The sequence below is a fragment of the Anas platyrhynchos genome, chromosome 7, assembly GCF_047663525.1.
Source record: "Anas platyrhynchos isolate ZD024472 breed Pekin duck chromosome 7, IASCAAS_PekinDuck_T2T, whole genome shotgun sequence".
Taxonomy (NCBI): Eukaryota; Metazoa; Chordata; class Aves; order Anseriformes; family Anatidae; genus Anas; species Anas platyrhynchos.
This window is the reverse complement of record NC_092593.1, coordinates 23791095-23805138: the sequence shown is the minus strand read 5'-3', so window position 1 is coordinate 23805138 and position 14044 is coordinate 23791095. Positions and strand designations below refer to the sequence as shown.

At 36.2% G+C, this 14044-nt stretch overlaps 1 protein-coding gene across 2 annotated transcripts in view; it reads right to left on the bottom strand.

Annotated features, from left to right (window-relative positions):
• Nucleotides 1–14044, bottom strand: part of AGPS (alkylglycerone phosphate synthase) — a 51445-nt gene that overhangs the window by 1266 nt on the left and 36135 nt on the right. For both annotated transcript variants that reach the window (XM_072041011.1, XM_072041012.1), the window contains exons 14-19: nucleotides 13628–13740; nucleotides 11801–11870; nucleotides 10715–10776; nucleotides 8848–8937; nucleotides 8276–8375; nucleotides 7489–7546 (exon numbers count right to left, since the gene is read on the bottom strand). In XM_072041011.1, coding sequence (XP_071897112.1) covers nucleotides 7489–7546; nucleotides 8276–8375; nucleotides 8848–8937; nucleotides 10715–10776; nucleotides 11801–11870; nucleotides 13628–13740 — 493 coding nt within the window. The remainder of the gene's footprint in view (nucleotides 1–7488; nucleotides 7547–8275; nucleotides 8376–8847; nucleotides 8938–10714; nucleotides 10777–11800; nucleotides 11871–13627; nucleotides 13741–14044) is intronic.

Sequence of the window (14044 nt, the reverse complement as noted above, 5' to 3'; positions counted from 1 at the left end):
GGATGAGCTAGTTACAATGCCAACTGAAAAAGCAAATAACGTGAGAAAGAATGAAATTTGCAGTTTAGTAAGAAAACAACTATTACCAGCATACATGTCAAGAGCAAAGATCATAACTGAAGGACAAAAGCATTTTTCATGCAATAGGAACTGTGGCTGTATTTTGAAGCTTGGCTCAGAAAATATCCCCATCTGTAGAAAAAACATCTCTACAATTAGACTGACCAAGTTGATGCAGTTGCATTTTATCTGGGAATACTCTGATTCTAATACTACCAACACACACAAAAAAAAACACCACACCCATACATATACAAACAACCAGAGATAGATGGATGGGGTCTGACCATCACCTCAAGTCACTTACACTGGCTCGTACACAGGCAGCTGAAGAACAGTCATTACCATTCTCAACTGTTATCTGTAATATAGTTTCAGTGAATGTGTCCTGTGGTTATGGATGTAATTGTCCTGAAAAGACTGCAAACAACTGCTCCAACAAGATGGAGCACATTAGAATCACAGCAGGATGCCCAACAGCTAGCATGCCTGCCTCTTTTACACCTCCAGTAATAATGCAATTCCACAAGGAACTGAACTACTGTCTGAGCAGCACCAAACAGTCGTTGCATATTTAATGAAGTCGCTCACCAAGTGCTGGAAAACAGAAGGTGCTTGGAGTGCATCATTAGTTCTGTCAAAGTGATAATTTACACATCTATCTTGTCAAATTTTCTATGGTTTATACTTTTGCAATAATAAATCTAACATACATTTGATTAGTGAACTGGAAAGAAAAAAAAAAGCTGTACTACAGTTACCAGTGGTCCTTCACAAACATGTTCAATGAGAAGAAGATTTTAACCCCTTGATAACAGCAGGTTGAGCCCCTGCTCCTAATATTCTTGCCACTAAGACATACGTAGATTTTTCAGCTACTCCAAGTTCTTGTACCAGAATTAAAAAATAAGCTGAAGCAATTTTGCTTTTCAAATTTTATGTAATTGGATGGACCTGCTTAGAAAACAGACTGAATGAAAGAAAAGATTTGTGCAGATGACAGTAATACAAAGAAAAACAACATAGCTTGTTTCACTTCAGGTTCGTTCTGCCTTTTGAATATTCTTTTCCTCCTCCATTGAAGGATAGATACAGTTAAGTTCAAGGATGATAAAGGAAAAGAAAACACCCCAACAGTAAAAGATATCACCATGAATGTAAAGTAATTCTAAGAAGCAAAATCACTTAACTCCACTCTGAGCCTTGCCAGAGAATGGCTTTGGGCTCAAGGAAGACACAACCTCTCCAATAATAAAAGGTCTCAGTTAAGCCTGATTTTTCCATGAACTAGATAAAACCTTTCAGTTTCTACCTACAGAGAGCAGACCATTTAGTTTTAAGGCCTGGACGATGCCATTTATCTAGAACTGACAGGAGACAAAATTCACATGATTTTATATGCTACATCACAACGGAATTAATAAGGTTCTCAAATCAGCATAACATTGTGCAGGCACTGTAAACTGAGCATACAAGTTACTCAGCTATATACACCATTATACACACAATATTTGTCAAAGCAACTGGCAACATATAGTCTTACATACTTCCATCTTTTTCTTCTGAAGACACCTAATTTGGCATCTTAATTATCCAAAATGAATTATGACAAAGTTAGTTTTCAAGTTTTAAACCTATCAAGTACTCTATTCCTGAGGTGTGCTACACAGACAGCCACCCCATAAAACATTCATTGCTAGGAAGCCAGAAAGTGTGTTAAGCAGGCAACAGGACTGAGACAAGCCAAATTCAATGTAAAGCCTAGCTTATATTACATAGAGTGCAAACACCCTAGCATGACAAAGAATCCACTTCAAACAAATCAAGTACCTCGGACCAGAAAGTCAACAAGTTTGTTCAGTAGAAGCTTGAAAAAGACAGTCCACGACCTATTTTTGCAGTTGATTTTCAGGTTTTATTATCGTTATGGTCCACGTATGAAACAAACATGTAATCTGAAAAAAAATAATTATTGTCCAGCCCATAGCTGGTTTTATTATAGAAGTTGTTCGTGCTTTTAGGAAATAAAATGCCCCTTGGTGAAGCGAAGCCACATACTGCTCCCGTAGAAGCACTAACATTACATTCTCTGCCAAAAATGAGTTTCCTATGTGCGTGAGTTTTTAAAGAGAAGTGCATTAGATGGACAGCACATACCTGCTGGCCACAAAGGAAGCTAAAATGGGAGAAAAGCTCTACTGGCTCATAAAGGCTATGCTTGCTTGTCTTTGAAGATGCATCTGGATGGCTGCAAAAAATCTGGCTATGAGTGGAGCTAGCAAACAGCAGGCAGCAATCAGTTTTCTCACTTTAGGAAAATCAAGTACATGAACACACAAATGGTCTTCTAAGGGAAGTTTTAGTGTAGCTGATGGATCCCAGGAATAACTCTACCCCTCGTGCAGATGAAATTTATAGCAGTGTGTGGTCCCAGAGGAAATAGGCTCTAGGGCCATGTGCAGTGCCACTAGGCTTCCTCTGCTCCAGTCCTTCCAACTTAAAGAGGCTGTTAGTGGAGAACAATAGCTCCGCAGAAGGAGAAACAGTAACATAGGTCATAAGAAGGACGAGGCTCTTCCAGCTGTTGAATACTCTTCCTGAAGCTGGTTGTCTCTATGGGAAGCATCTTTCCTCTCCTAGAAGTTGCTTAACAGGTTATTACTCTTCCAGAGAGAGCTCTGGAAGAGAGCTGAGAAAGGTCAGTGCATTAATCTAATACTTCAGTAGAAATGGAGTACATTGCACCAGCATACTTGGAGTATGCTACATAATTAACACTTCCCATCACTGTCCAACATCTGGCACACTTTCACATGATGCCTGAACAACTCAAGTTTTTTCAAGTTCTGTGCTGAAGAATCAGAAAGCCTTTGTGTTTATTTGGTGAAAAAGGAGCACTGAAAATAACAATACCATTTAGACTTTCTACAGAATACGGAAGAAAATACAACTGATTATACTATTTCATGATAGCGTTACTTCCGGTCTGACAACTGTCAAAATTTAAGCTTCTCACTCTAATTAACAAGTAAGCTCTTAATTTATAAAATGACGTTATGGTCAGTCTCCAGAGCTTAACTTAAAGCTAAGAGGATATTTTTCATGTGTAAAGAAAAGAAGGCTGTGTCCAATTCCACCCTCCTGCCCCCCAAGGAAATTTCATAATTGCAGATTTTTTAGTTTGTGTGGATTACTGTGCTATACGGCTTCAGCCATGGCCTCTTAATGATACCAAAGAATTGCAATGTCAAACATGCAACTGAAGGCACATCAGTTTTACCACTTTTTTTTCCGCCTAAATTTTTCTACATAAACTGCCAGGAAATTGATAGTATACCTAAACCTGTGGAGCCTGAGCTATATTAACCTCTATTCTAGTCAATCTGTCTAGAAAGTGGAAGAAAATTAGTTCTATTATGTTAAGTATCTAAATGGAGTCATTTTGCTCAAACCCACAAACTGATAATTGTTTCCTTAAGTAACCAGTTGTTAGTTAGAACATTCCCCTCAATGGAAACAATCTATTTTTATTTTTACAGAAGTGCTTAGATTGGTAATACAGAAGGAATCAAGCCCAAATCCAGACAGCTCCCTTCAGATGGCATACTCCAAAGCAAATACTATATATATATATAAATATTATCTATATAGTATTTATAAACCAGTCCTACCTAGTTATTATTTCCTCAACATGTTATTTTATATGTACAAAAAAACATACATTTTATTAAAACAGGGATTCAAGAATGCAAGGAGTGACATCGTATGGGCAGTCTTAGGACTTGCCATTAGAAAAATTGTTTACCTAAACTTAAACTTGTATCTACATTAGGTTGTCATTTCTAATGCTGCATTGAAAATGCTGAGTTTTAGGTGCTAACTGACTCTAGCAACCTGTACATACAGGACTTTCAAGTCTAAGGACACTCATTGGCTAGAAAAATGAAAGGATTAAAGCTGTGTTCAACGATGTACATAATCACTTCCTAAAATGCATGGCATAGTAAAGGCAAGGTGAAAACCACAGTCAAGACTGTAAAAACTTATGTGGGAAAAGAAAATAAGAAATGCTACAACTTGTACATCTAATACCTTTCAAAAACGTTTTAGTTAATGGCATATTATGCCATAGCATTGGCTAAAAGAGACAAAGAAAGCATAAGAAACCACTTCAAAGTCACATTAAAAACTCCTTTAAAACCTGTAAAAAAATTTCAGCAGTTTGTTCACAAAAAACTAGCAAGAAACAGACCTACAACATTTAGACAAGATTGCTGGGATCGTGAAAAATCTGATATCCTGCTCTACAAGGGATCAATTCCTGATGCACTGGAGTATGGCTAAGTTCCCCCAGCATAAGAAATGCTTGCTTGGTCAGCTACTTATTTTGGGTGCATTTTTATAGCAACGCATGCGCCATAGATTGTTCATAAATGCAAGTTCTGTACATTACATAATCCAGAAACACTAAGTGGAAAAAAACAATTCTGACATTTAGTGATTAGATGTAAATATTTGAAAGTCAAGAGTGAGGAAGTTAATCAAGTCATTGTTTCTTTTTTGAAAAGAAAAAGGTCATTTTTAAATTGCAGCATAATAGAAATAATATTCAGATATTATCCAGAAGTCTGGATTCTCCACCCCAAAATACAAGTTATTGTTATATTGAAAGGGCAAGTTCATTACACTAATGTGTATGTCTGGCTTCACTAGAGTGACTTGTGTCCATAAGATGCTTGCTTTAAGAGGCTAGTATGGATACACTTCTGCGATTTCTTTACAGGAATGTTCTCCCACTTACATATTGCGAAGTGTGATCTGAAGTGTAATCCATTAACAAATTGCAGTTATGCTTCTTTTAAGTTTTAAACCTCAAAAGGTGTCATGGAGGGGATCAGGAAATACTCTCACAGTATTGCTAACTGAGTCCTGCCTAGAAGTTAGGATATTTTTCATTAGCTTGGGGGAGGAGGGGAAGAGAAGAGCTATTGGGATTAATTTTCTGAAGTTAATCCTTATAAAATTAAGAGCATCCCTATTTTAGTTTTCATTACACAACAGCTACCATGGGTATCCTGCAGTTAGTACTTTTCCAGATGTAAAGTAATTTAGAGCTTTACACATCTCAAGCTGTCATATATGACCACTTCTTCACTCAGAGTGGATGAAGATTGACTTAAGCAGGCTTTGTATTTCCTATAGCCTCAAGTCCCAGACTACATCTGTTTTCTTTGATACACAAAACCAGAGTTAAAATAGCTCCATTTATCACAGCATGATTGTAGGCAGACAAACCAGCCTGTCTGTTTCCAGATAGTGAAAACAACTGTTATTAATCACAATTACAAGACAAATACTAAAAGAAATTGCACCACTATTTTCTTTTACCCCACACAATAGACTGGCCTTAGCAGTGCTAGGAATGACAAGGCCTGAAGGTCAGTAAATAAAATTGATACTATTAGGCTAATTTTCAGCAGCACATCTATTAAGAACAGGGTAAAAAATGGATCTTGTGTATCATACACAATCTCGCACTGCCAGACAAAAGACACTTAAAGCAGAAAATATTTATCAAGAATTAGGCAGTCATGTATCCAACACAAGTATGAGAAGTCTGATAGAAACCAAATTTTCTGAATCTGTGGAGCCAAAAAGTAAGTATGTAAGTGTGTGAAAATGCTACAGAAGTATTTTTTTTGTTGTTGCTCGACATGCTGTAAACAAGATTTCATATGGTGAGGGCAAATACATCCAATCGTGACAAGCTACAGCTGCTTCTGAGTTAATGGATGAAATGCTAGTCACAGTAAATCATGGCTGCCACAGCAGGAGAGAGCACACTAGTAGATCATGAGGGCAATTCCACACCCATGTGTGAGAACTGACCAGACCACCAGAATAACATTTAAAAAAAAAAAAAAAAAATCAGTGGACAATAAAAGCATATTAGAAAAAATATTGAAACCATTTCCACTCATGTTACCACTTATCTGCATGTTTTCCAATATCCTGATATTGCTGAAGCAGAGACAATTGCAATTTGTATCACAAAGATGTATGCCTGAACACAGACCTAGATTTAAGTTTCAAGCCCAGGAAATCAGCAACATGTTTTAAAACATTGCTTCTACAAAATTTTGATTTAAATTTTACACCATTAGAATTCTTCCCTCTGCTCTTATTTCTGTGGCCAGGCAATGCCGAGATAGTTGAGAGAAAATAAATGTATTTTAAGCTGAATAATTTGAAGAAGTTAGCTACACAAATCAAACCAAATTTCATAGAATCGTAGAATATCCTGAGTTGGAAGGGACCCTTAAGGATCATCAAGTCCAACTCTTGACACTGCACAGGTCTACCCAAAAGTTCAGACCATGTGACTAAGTGCACAGTCCAATCTCTTCTTAAATTCAGTCAGGCTCGGTGCAGTGACCACTTCCCTGGGGAGCCTGTTCCAGTGTGCAACCACTCTCTCTGTGAAGAACCCCCTCCTGATGTCAAGCCTAAACTTCCCCTGCCTCAGCTTAACCCCGTTCCCGCGGGTCCTGTCGCTGGTGTTAATGGAGAAAAGGTCTCCTGCCTCTCGACACCCCCTTATGAGGAAGTTGTAGACTGAATTTAAAACAAATCTTCCTGACACTTGAGTTTATATCATTATATAGGGCACATGCAATCAAAATGATTAGGCTACCTGAATATGTGGAAGAAACCTATTTAAATTATCAGGGTAACACTTATATGTGGCATTGGTTCTTAACATTATTATTGGTTCTTAACGTTTAACTATTTAAAGTGCAAAAATAGTTCGCAAAGAGACTAACTTATGACAAATTGTTTCCAAACCACAAGAGAAGAAACTAAATAATCAGAAGTTAGCAGACAGGAAGACAGTACTGTCAATACTTGCATAACATCGATTATGCAACAGATAGTAACCTACAACATAGTCCAGTTAAAGTCTCTAACTCTTTTAGGCAGATACTTTCACTAAATGCTCTGGAAATAGGGCTACCAGTGTTCATCTAGCCACAGGGGACATTAATTTGCTTCTCTTAGAATTATGAAACTGGTATTCTAGTCTACACAAGTGAATGTGCCTTTGTTTGCACAAGGTTCAGTAGAAGCTTATGACTACCGTTTTAGGTTCTCAGACAGCCTGTAGACTTCATATCAAAGGTTGGCATTCATATATATACACCATATTGTGTGACTGGACATCAAGCAAACTGGGTCTAGTGACATTTCCCCTAAAAGTCTGTTAAAGGAATAGGAAGTTCCTTGAAAGACTTACAAAATATTTTTCCAGTAATTTCAATTCATATCTGTGACATATTTTTCAAAATTCTATTGAAAAGTATTTGATGTACTCGTGAATATTTACCAGTATAAAAAAAATTAACATTAGACTGAAAACAAGAACAATACCTCCATGGTGATGTGACAAACTTCCTCCATTGGCAAGTATTTCTTCTCTAGCAGCCCTCTAGATGTGAAAGACAAGGTATTCAACATTAAACACACAAGACATTTGGTTTTAGTGAAATGCTTGCTACGGTACTCATTTGAACAGGTATATGAAAAAAATCAGAAACAATTAGGGTACACACTAAAGGTGAACACTTTAGTTTAAGTCTGCATATATTAATATAAGTAGGGATTTTCAAAACAAATATTACTAAAACCAAGACATTTCAAAGCACATCTGTTAGAATAAAGCTATTTTTCCAGAATGGAATCACTTTCCCCTTGCCAAAATGAAAATAATCTAGTGGGCTGGGGAGCTCATCCAGAAGACAGGTATGTGCCTACTGAAAAGAAACCTAAAAAAGAGAAAAGTTTGAAAACAAAAATCCCCAGAGTGACTGAAGTTCTTTATTCAGGCTAGAGTTTAGACCAAGATTTTCAAGATTTTGAGTTCACAACTGACTACTCTTCTGCGTGTAAAGCTTTTGGCAGAAAGCAAAATTTAAATTTTTATGTTGATGAAGAAATATTCAAACACTTTCAAGCTAAAACACTCATCTTGCAGTCTTTCTACTACTTGGTGCACTGTTGAGGTGTACCTCTTTTCCTAACTAATGATCAAAGCTTTATTAACAGACTTTTGTGATCTTTCCCGCAAAATTCAGTTAACTTGGCCAAAGGGTCTGGCATATGCTAGAGAAGATAAGCTTCAACCCTCCCCCTTGACTGTTGTTCTTGTATACATTACCTCAATTTCTTCATAGACATGAATAGGATCACTAATTCCTCTGTAGTTAAAGGCAAAGTAGAAGTAGACACATGCACCCGCATCATAAGTCTGTGTGACCCTGTTGAAGAGAACTGTATTACAAACAGAACTTTATGGTATTAATCCAACCACTATGTCATTCTACACAATCCATATTGTTACTCATTTTATTTTAAAAGGTAGCTTTTTTTGTTTGTTTGTTTTAAGAGTTTTGTTTCCTTTTTGCTCCTACCTCACAGAAGCAAATCTGAATCAAGGCTATCACTTTCAAAGAGCTGAAGCTCTTAAATTAATCCTGGTTTGCTTGTAGGCACCAGAGAGTAAAGTGTGTCAAGACTAATAAAGTGCCACTATTCCCTTGAAATAAGTACTCTTATATGTAACCTACTTGCAGGTTAAAGAGAAAGGTCAGGATCAGTAGTGTTTCTACTATCACTAATAGATGCACTTTAAAATATCTACTAAGTAGCAAGTTTAACAACTTCTTCTGTAGTTCTGTTACTAATAAAAGATCCAGAAAAAGTGAATATTTAGGTTGTTGAATAGCTTACCTGCAGGTGGAAAAGGGAGCAAACTGAACACCCTTCTCTTTGCATTCTCTTACTATCCTTTCCTTTACATTCCTACAGAGGTCTAAAACTCTGCAAAAGAAAACACATTAAAATATAAAATCTTAGTACATGATTTTATACCACTTTCTAAAGAAAAATGTAACTTCAACATTGGTAAACCTTATACCTTTAAAAAAATCTAACAAAAAGAAAACTGCCACATTCTAAACTAGTTTTAACCACTTCATATTTTATTCTAAGAATAAAACAGTCCTCCATCAAGACTTCACCAGCATACCCCTTCTGAACAGCAAATCTGCTCTGAAGTACAGCAAGGAATGAAGGCTCTTTTCCATAAGGAATAGAAGGCAAAAAGAATTCAGCAGGAAATACAGTTTGCCCATTTCTGTCTTTATTTTCTCAGCAAAATAGCCTCAAATGTAGCTCACAAACACAACAACCCATAGGAGAAAGCTTGCAAAGTGTAAGACCTTGTATACTTTGCTAACACCATAGCTTTAAAATGTTGCAAGGCAAGAACTAGAGACTCCAGCTATACCCTGCCAGCTTGAAACATTATAGTCTTAATATGGTAGTGAGACATTAAAGCTTGTCATAAGCCATATTTATTTTGCTTTTAGTGATTTGTCTTTCCGTCCCCACCTCAGCAGACCTGCCAGGTACATTCAAAGCACTAGAACAATTTGAAGAAAGCATTTTTCAAATTGCTATTTCTTTAGTATTGTATTCTCCCACAAAGGTCTGCAACACTATCCATCCTGTGCAGTTCAGATTTTTAAACATTTATTGCAGATTTAAAGCTACTTTTCCAGCTGACAGGAATAATATATATGAGAAATTTACCCATTTAGTGGATGAGCAAGTCAAGCTAAATATTTTATTCAAGTATCTTCCACCAGTCAGGCAGAGTAACTGACTGATTTGTGGAAAACTGCATAGCTCTTATGAGTCAAAGTAGAAAAAAGTTTTGAAAGCAGTTGCTTTGGTAAGCACAATTTAAGAAAAGTATTTGAAATTTTTACATAAAAACTCATTCTCTCAGGTAAAACCAAAATAAACTGGTAACTAACCAGTTAACATACTTCAAGATCTATAAAGCTAAACCAAAATAAACAGCAATTTTGCTTTAAAAATCACCCTCTTCAAATCTCTCCCACCTACTGGCTTACCAGCTTACATCACGCTTTCCATAAATTCTACTTTGCATCAAAAAATGTCAAGTTTAACTTAAAATCAGTTCAGATCCTGATTTAAGAGGTTTCTGGTTTACCAAATGGACAGAAGCAACCAAAATCATTTTGTATGTTAAATTTTGCTATGGTCAAGAGTTTCTCAGCTACATGTAACAGATAAAGTAACTTTTGCTCAGGATTAAGATATTTATACCAAGCTTATCTTTTTTGTTCTTTCATTTCCGTGCATTACTGGGTTGAAAAACAACTTTTAAACATATCTAAATATTCTTGTGAGCTTCATTATAAACTTTTCTGCTTGAAATACACTGCTGATCCCATACATGCGGCTGCTTACCCCACAATACTGCTATTGAAACCATTACCCGACTTAGAAAGCTGGGCAATTTCAAGTCCTGGATTTGTTACAGTAAGTTAACCTAAACAAAAATATTACTGAATGCTTTCCTACATTGCATTTAGAAAACTGAGACATAATTTACCAGCAGCTTTAGCAAAAGCACAGCTGCAAGATTTGAGGCACATCAGGGAGCCTCCAATACACATAAGGCCTAAATTAAATTAAGTTTCCTCATGAGCAAGCATGAGTTAGGAATAATTTGAATGAAATCAGGTACAAGGTTTTAAGCAACTCTGAAGAATAGTCAGTTTACCTATCCCAAGGAACAGATGTCTCAAATGATTCTCCTATTACATAGTAATCCAGGCCCAGGTCCTAATAAATACAGAAAGGAAATTATCAGTAACATTCAGCACCAACATCTGGGATTCCAGTGTAGGCTACACAGCTAGCAGTTGAGCAACTTGAGATAGAATTGAATGAGAACAACACAGAAAGACGATTTAGCAAAAACAGCCATCTGTCCTAGTGACATTAGTTTACAGTTATGGATGTAGAGCAGATCTTCCAAGACACAGACAACAAACATTTTGATGTCATGGCTATAAGAAGACAGCTTGCCATAGTGTACTTGCAAGTACACTTGCACTAATCAAATATTTGCACCACTAGCATCAATCCAAGGGCTGCACTGTTCTAACCAGCAACATAACTAAATTTCAAATAAATATTTTCTATTAAGTTCTAGGTATGAAGAAAAAAGACAAGAAATAGTCTGCCCATTTTACCTATAGCCTGCTGAAATAAAAAGAAATTAAGTGATTTGTCCCAAACTATACAAGCCAAGTAAAAAGTAGCACTCAGGATATATATAGCATTCTGAAAAAAATCTCTTAAATCCACTAAGACTGAAGTTCATAAAAACAGCTGCAGCAGCTCAGACTAAGATCCATTTGTCCTGGAATTCTGATTCAAACCATGGCCATAAGTGGATGTCCAAAGAGAAAAAACTGAGAGTATGTGCATATTTTGAGTATTCTCCCAGGCTCAGATTACTTTCAACCTGTAGATTTTTAAGTCTGATCTGGTTTATTTAGCAGCTGCCAGTAGATCCTCCTTCAAACTCATTTTTTTTCTAACCTGTATTGGTAACTATTTTCTTAAGTGTTCAAATTAATGTTTTTAAGGTATTTTGCCAACAAAATTCTATGACATGGAAAAGATACAATCCTCTGGTGACAAATTTAAGAGATCATTCAAGGCAACCTAACTACAGAATTCAGAGAGGATCTTCAAAAAGACATGATTGGGTGTGTTTTTGTTTGTTTTGTGTTTGTTGTTTTTTTTTTTTTTTAATTAATTAATATAAGTTTCAGCAGGAAGGCAAGAGGTGACCTACCCGAATGTAAGCGATGACAAATGTCAGCATATATCCTCTCTGTCCATTATCTTCTCCAGCTGCCAAGCCACTGCAATTAAAGAATTTAATTAAACTTTCCAGCAGAGTATACACAGGTTTCCAAAAATAATTAGAAAAACCTATACTTTGATTATAAAAAATATGTGCAAGTTTAGCTGTTTCTAAGTTGTGTTACAATAGCCAATAGTCATAGCATCTCTGTAAATAAAACCATGTTTTCCACACTTTGAGATGTTCATAAAGAAGAAAGTTGGGCAGAACAAGAAACAAATCAGTGAAAAAAGTCAATTCTCATAGGAATAACTTCGTAGTTTAGTCATTCATTAGGCAACATCCTCCAGACTGTTTCTTTCTACCAGCTCAGCTAAGATGTCAAAACTAAGCTGAGGTCTTCAAACATCACAAAAAAAAAAAAGGAAACAGAATTAGACATAGTACATCCCAGATGTTCCTGTAAATGAACATTTGTTCAAACTGTTTCTAAGTGCATGTTGAATTTGTGCACCTGTGTTCTTACAGGTCATAATAGCAAGACTACTGGCTTAAGATCCCAAAAGTTTCTGTGATGGGTGGATGAAAAGGATTGAGCCCTAAAAAGAAAAAGGAAGCCCTATTTTCACTAACCTACCAAATTAAAAGCATTATGAAAGTCTTTTTCGTTTGCTTTTAAGTACTGGCTTTTTAGAACAAGAAAGGGCAGTCTATCTAAACTGTCTTCCTAGAAGTTCCTATAAATCTGACGTGTAGGGACAACCAGACAACTTTAAGGAAGACAAAACATATGCCTTTTAGACACAAAACTGGAAAGTTAAACCATTAAACAACTAATAGCCTGAAATAGTGTAGCACAGACACCACCCTCTAACAAGCCTTTAACAGCCAAATTTCCATCCCTTACCAGTACTTTGTCTTGAATTACCCAAATACAAGAGAACTTGTAGTTGAAGCCTCTTCTTGCACACATTGAAATTGAAGTGCCCTTTAAGATGAAGGGCAATGTTTTGTCACTGAAAGGTGACAAAACAGGCTCACATTTCATGTGAGCAAGCAAGCTGCTCACATGAAATCCCATTTTTTTTTAAAGTGGAAAATTCAAAGCACAAATTTCAGAAGTTATAGCCTTGAAATGGATTTGACATATTTTTGAGTAGCTGAGACTAATACAAGCAATAACTTTCTTAAAAAGAAAATAGTGCATTTTTGATATATCACCTTTAATGACAGTTTTCGTCACTGTTGTAATCAAAGCAGATAAGCAGAAACTCAGCCTACTGCTACAGCGAAGTATTTTCTGTTCCTTTGTAAGAACAGAAAACAGCCTGTAGGACACAGAAAATCAGCACATTCCTGTAACTACATGAATGCCTCTTTTAAACAAGCTTTGTGTATTCATTTGCTCACATCAGCCATGCAAAGACTTAAGTCCTAATACCCTTATGATTTTGTCTTTCCATCCTCCATTTAAAAATGTATAATCTAGTTGTGCAAAGCATATAGCCTCCAGGCCCGTAAGCAATTACAAGGGGTAGTTTCCATTCTAGTTACATCAATTCTGTACTTAGTCAAATACTCATTTTGATGTAGTATATAGACAGCTGAAGTTTTTCTTTAAAGCTACCTATTAAGAATTAACCCAAGACTTATTTATCAAAGTGAACACTCAGTACCTCATCAATTATTCCCACTTCAAACTAGTAAATTGAGAACAGATCTACACAGTAATTGCAACAAAAATGGTAACCTTGTTTTCTCCTGGACAGTTAACTCTCAGTTTCATATAAAAAAAAATATCTTTGAAAAGCATACCCAAACTTGGTGGCAATGTCATAGACTTGTTTTTCATGCTGAAGAACCTTCTCTCTGTCACCCTCGAAGAGCAAGGTAGCTACACACAGTATGTTGGGATCAAATCCTTTAAACTGCAAAGAAAAAATCATTGCATTATGTCATAGCTTATGTGGTAGAATGCAATCAACAAGTTTTTGCTTTTCAAATACACAGTGTACCCTCTGGTTAGTAGGTGTAACTAAGAGGAAAGATTAGGGAAAAACATCTTTCAAAAAATCACCCTAAAAGCAAGTAAGTTTTTTCTTTACAGGACAAATATTTACAAGCCCACTGAAGTAATCGATCACATTTTTTTCCTCCTGTCAAAAAAAAAAAAAAAAAAAAAAGGCAAGATAGACAACAGCTGTCTATCTACTCCTGAAGAAAGAACAGCTC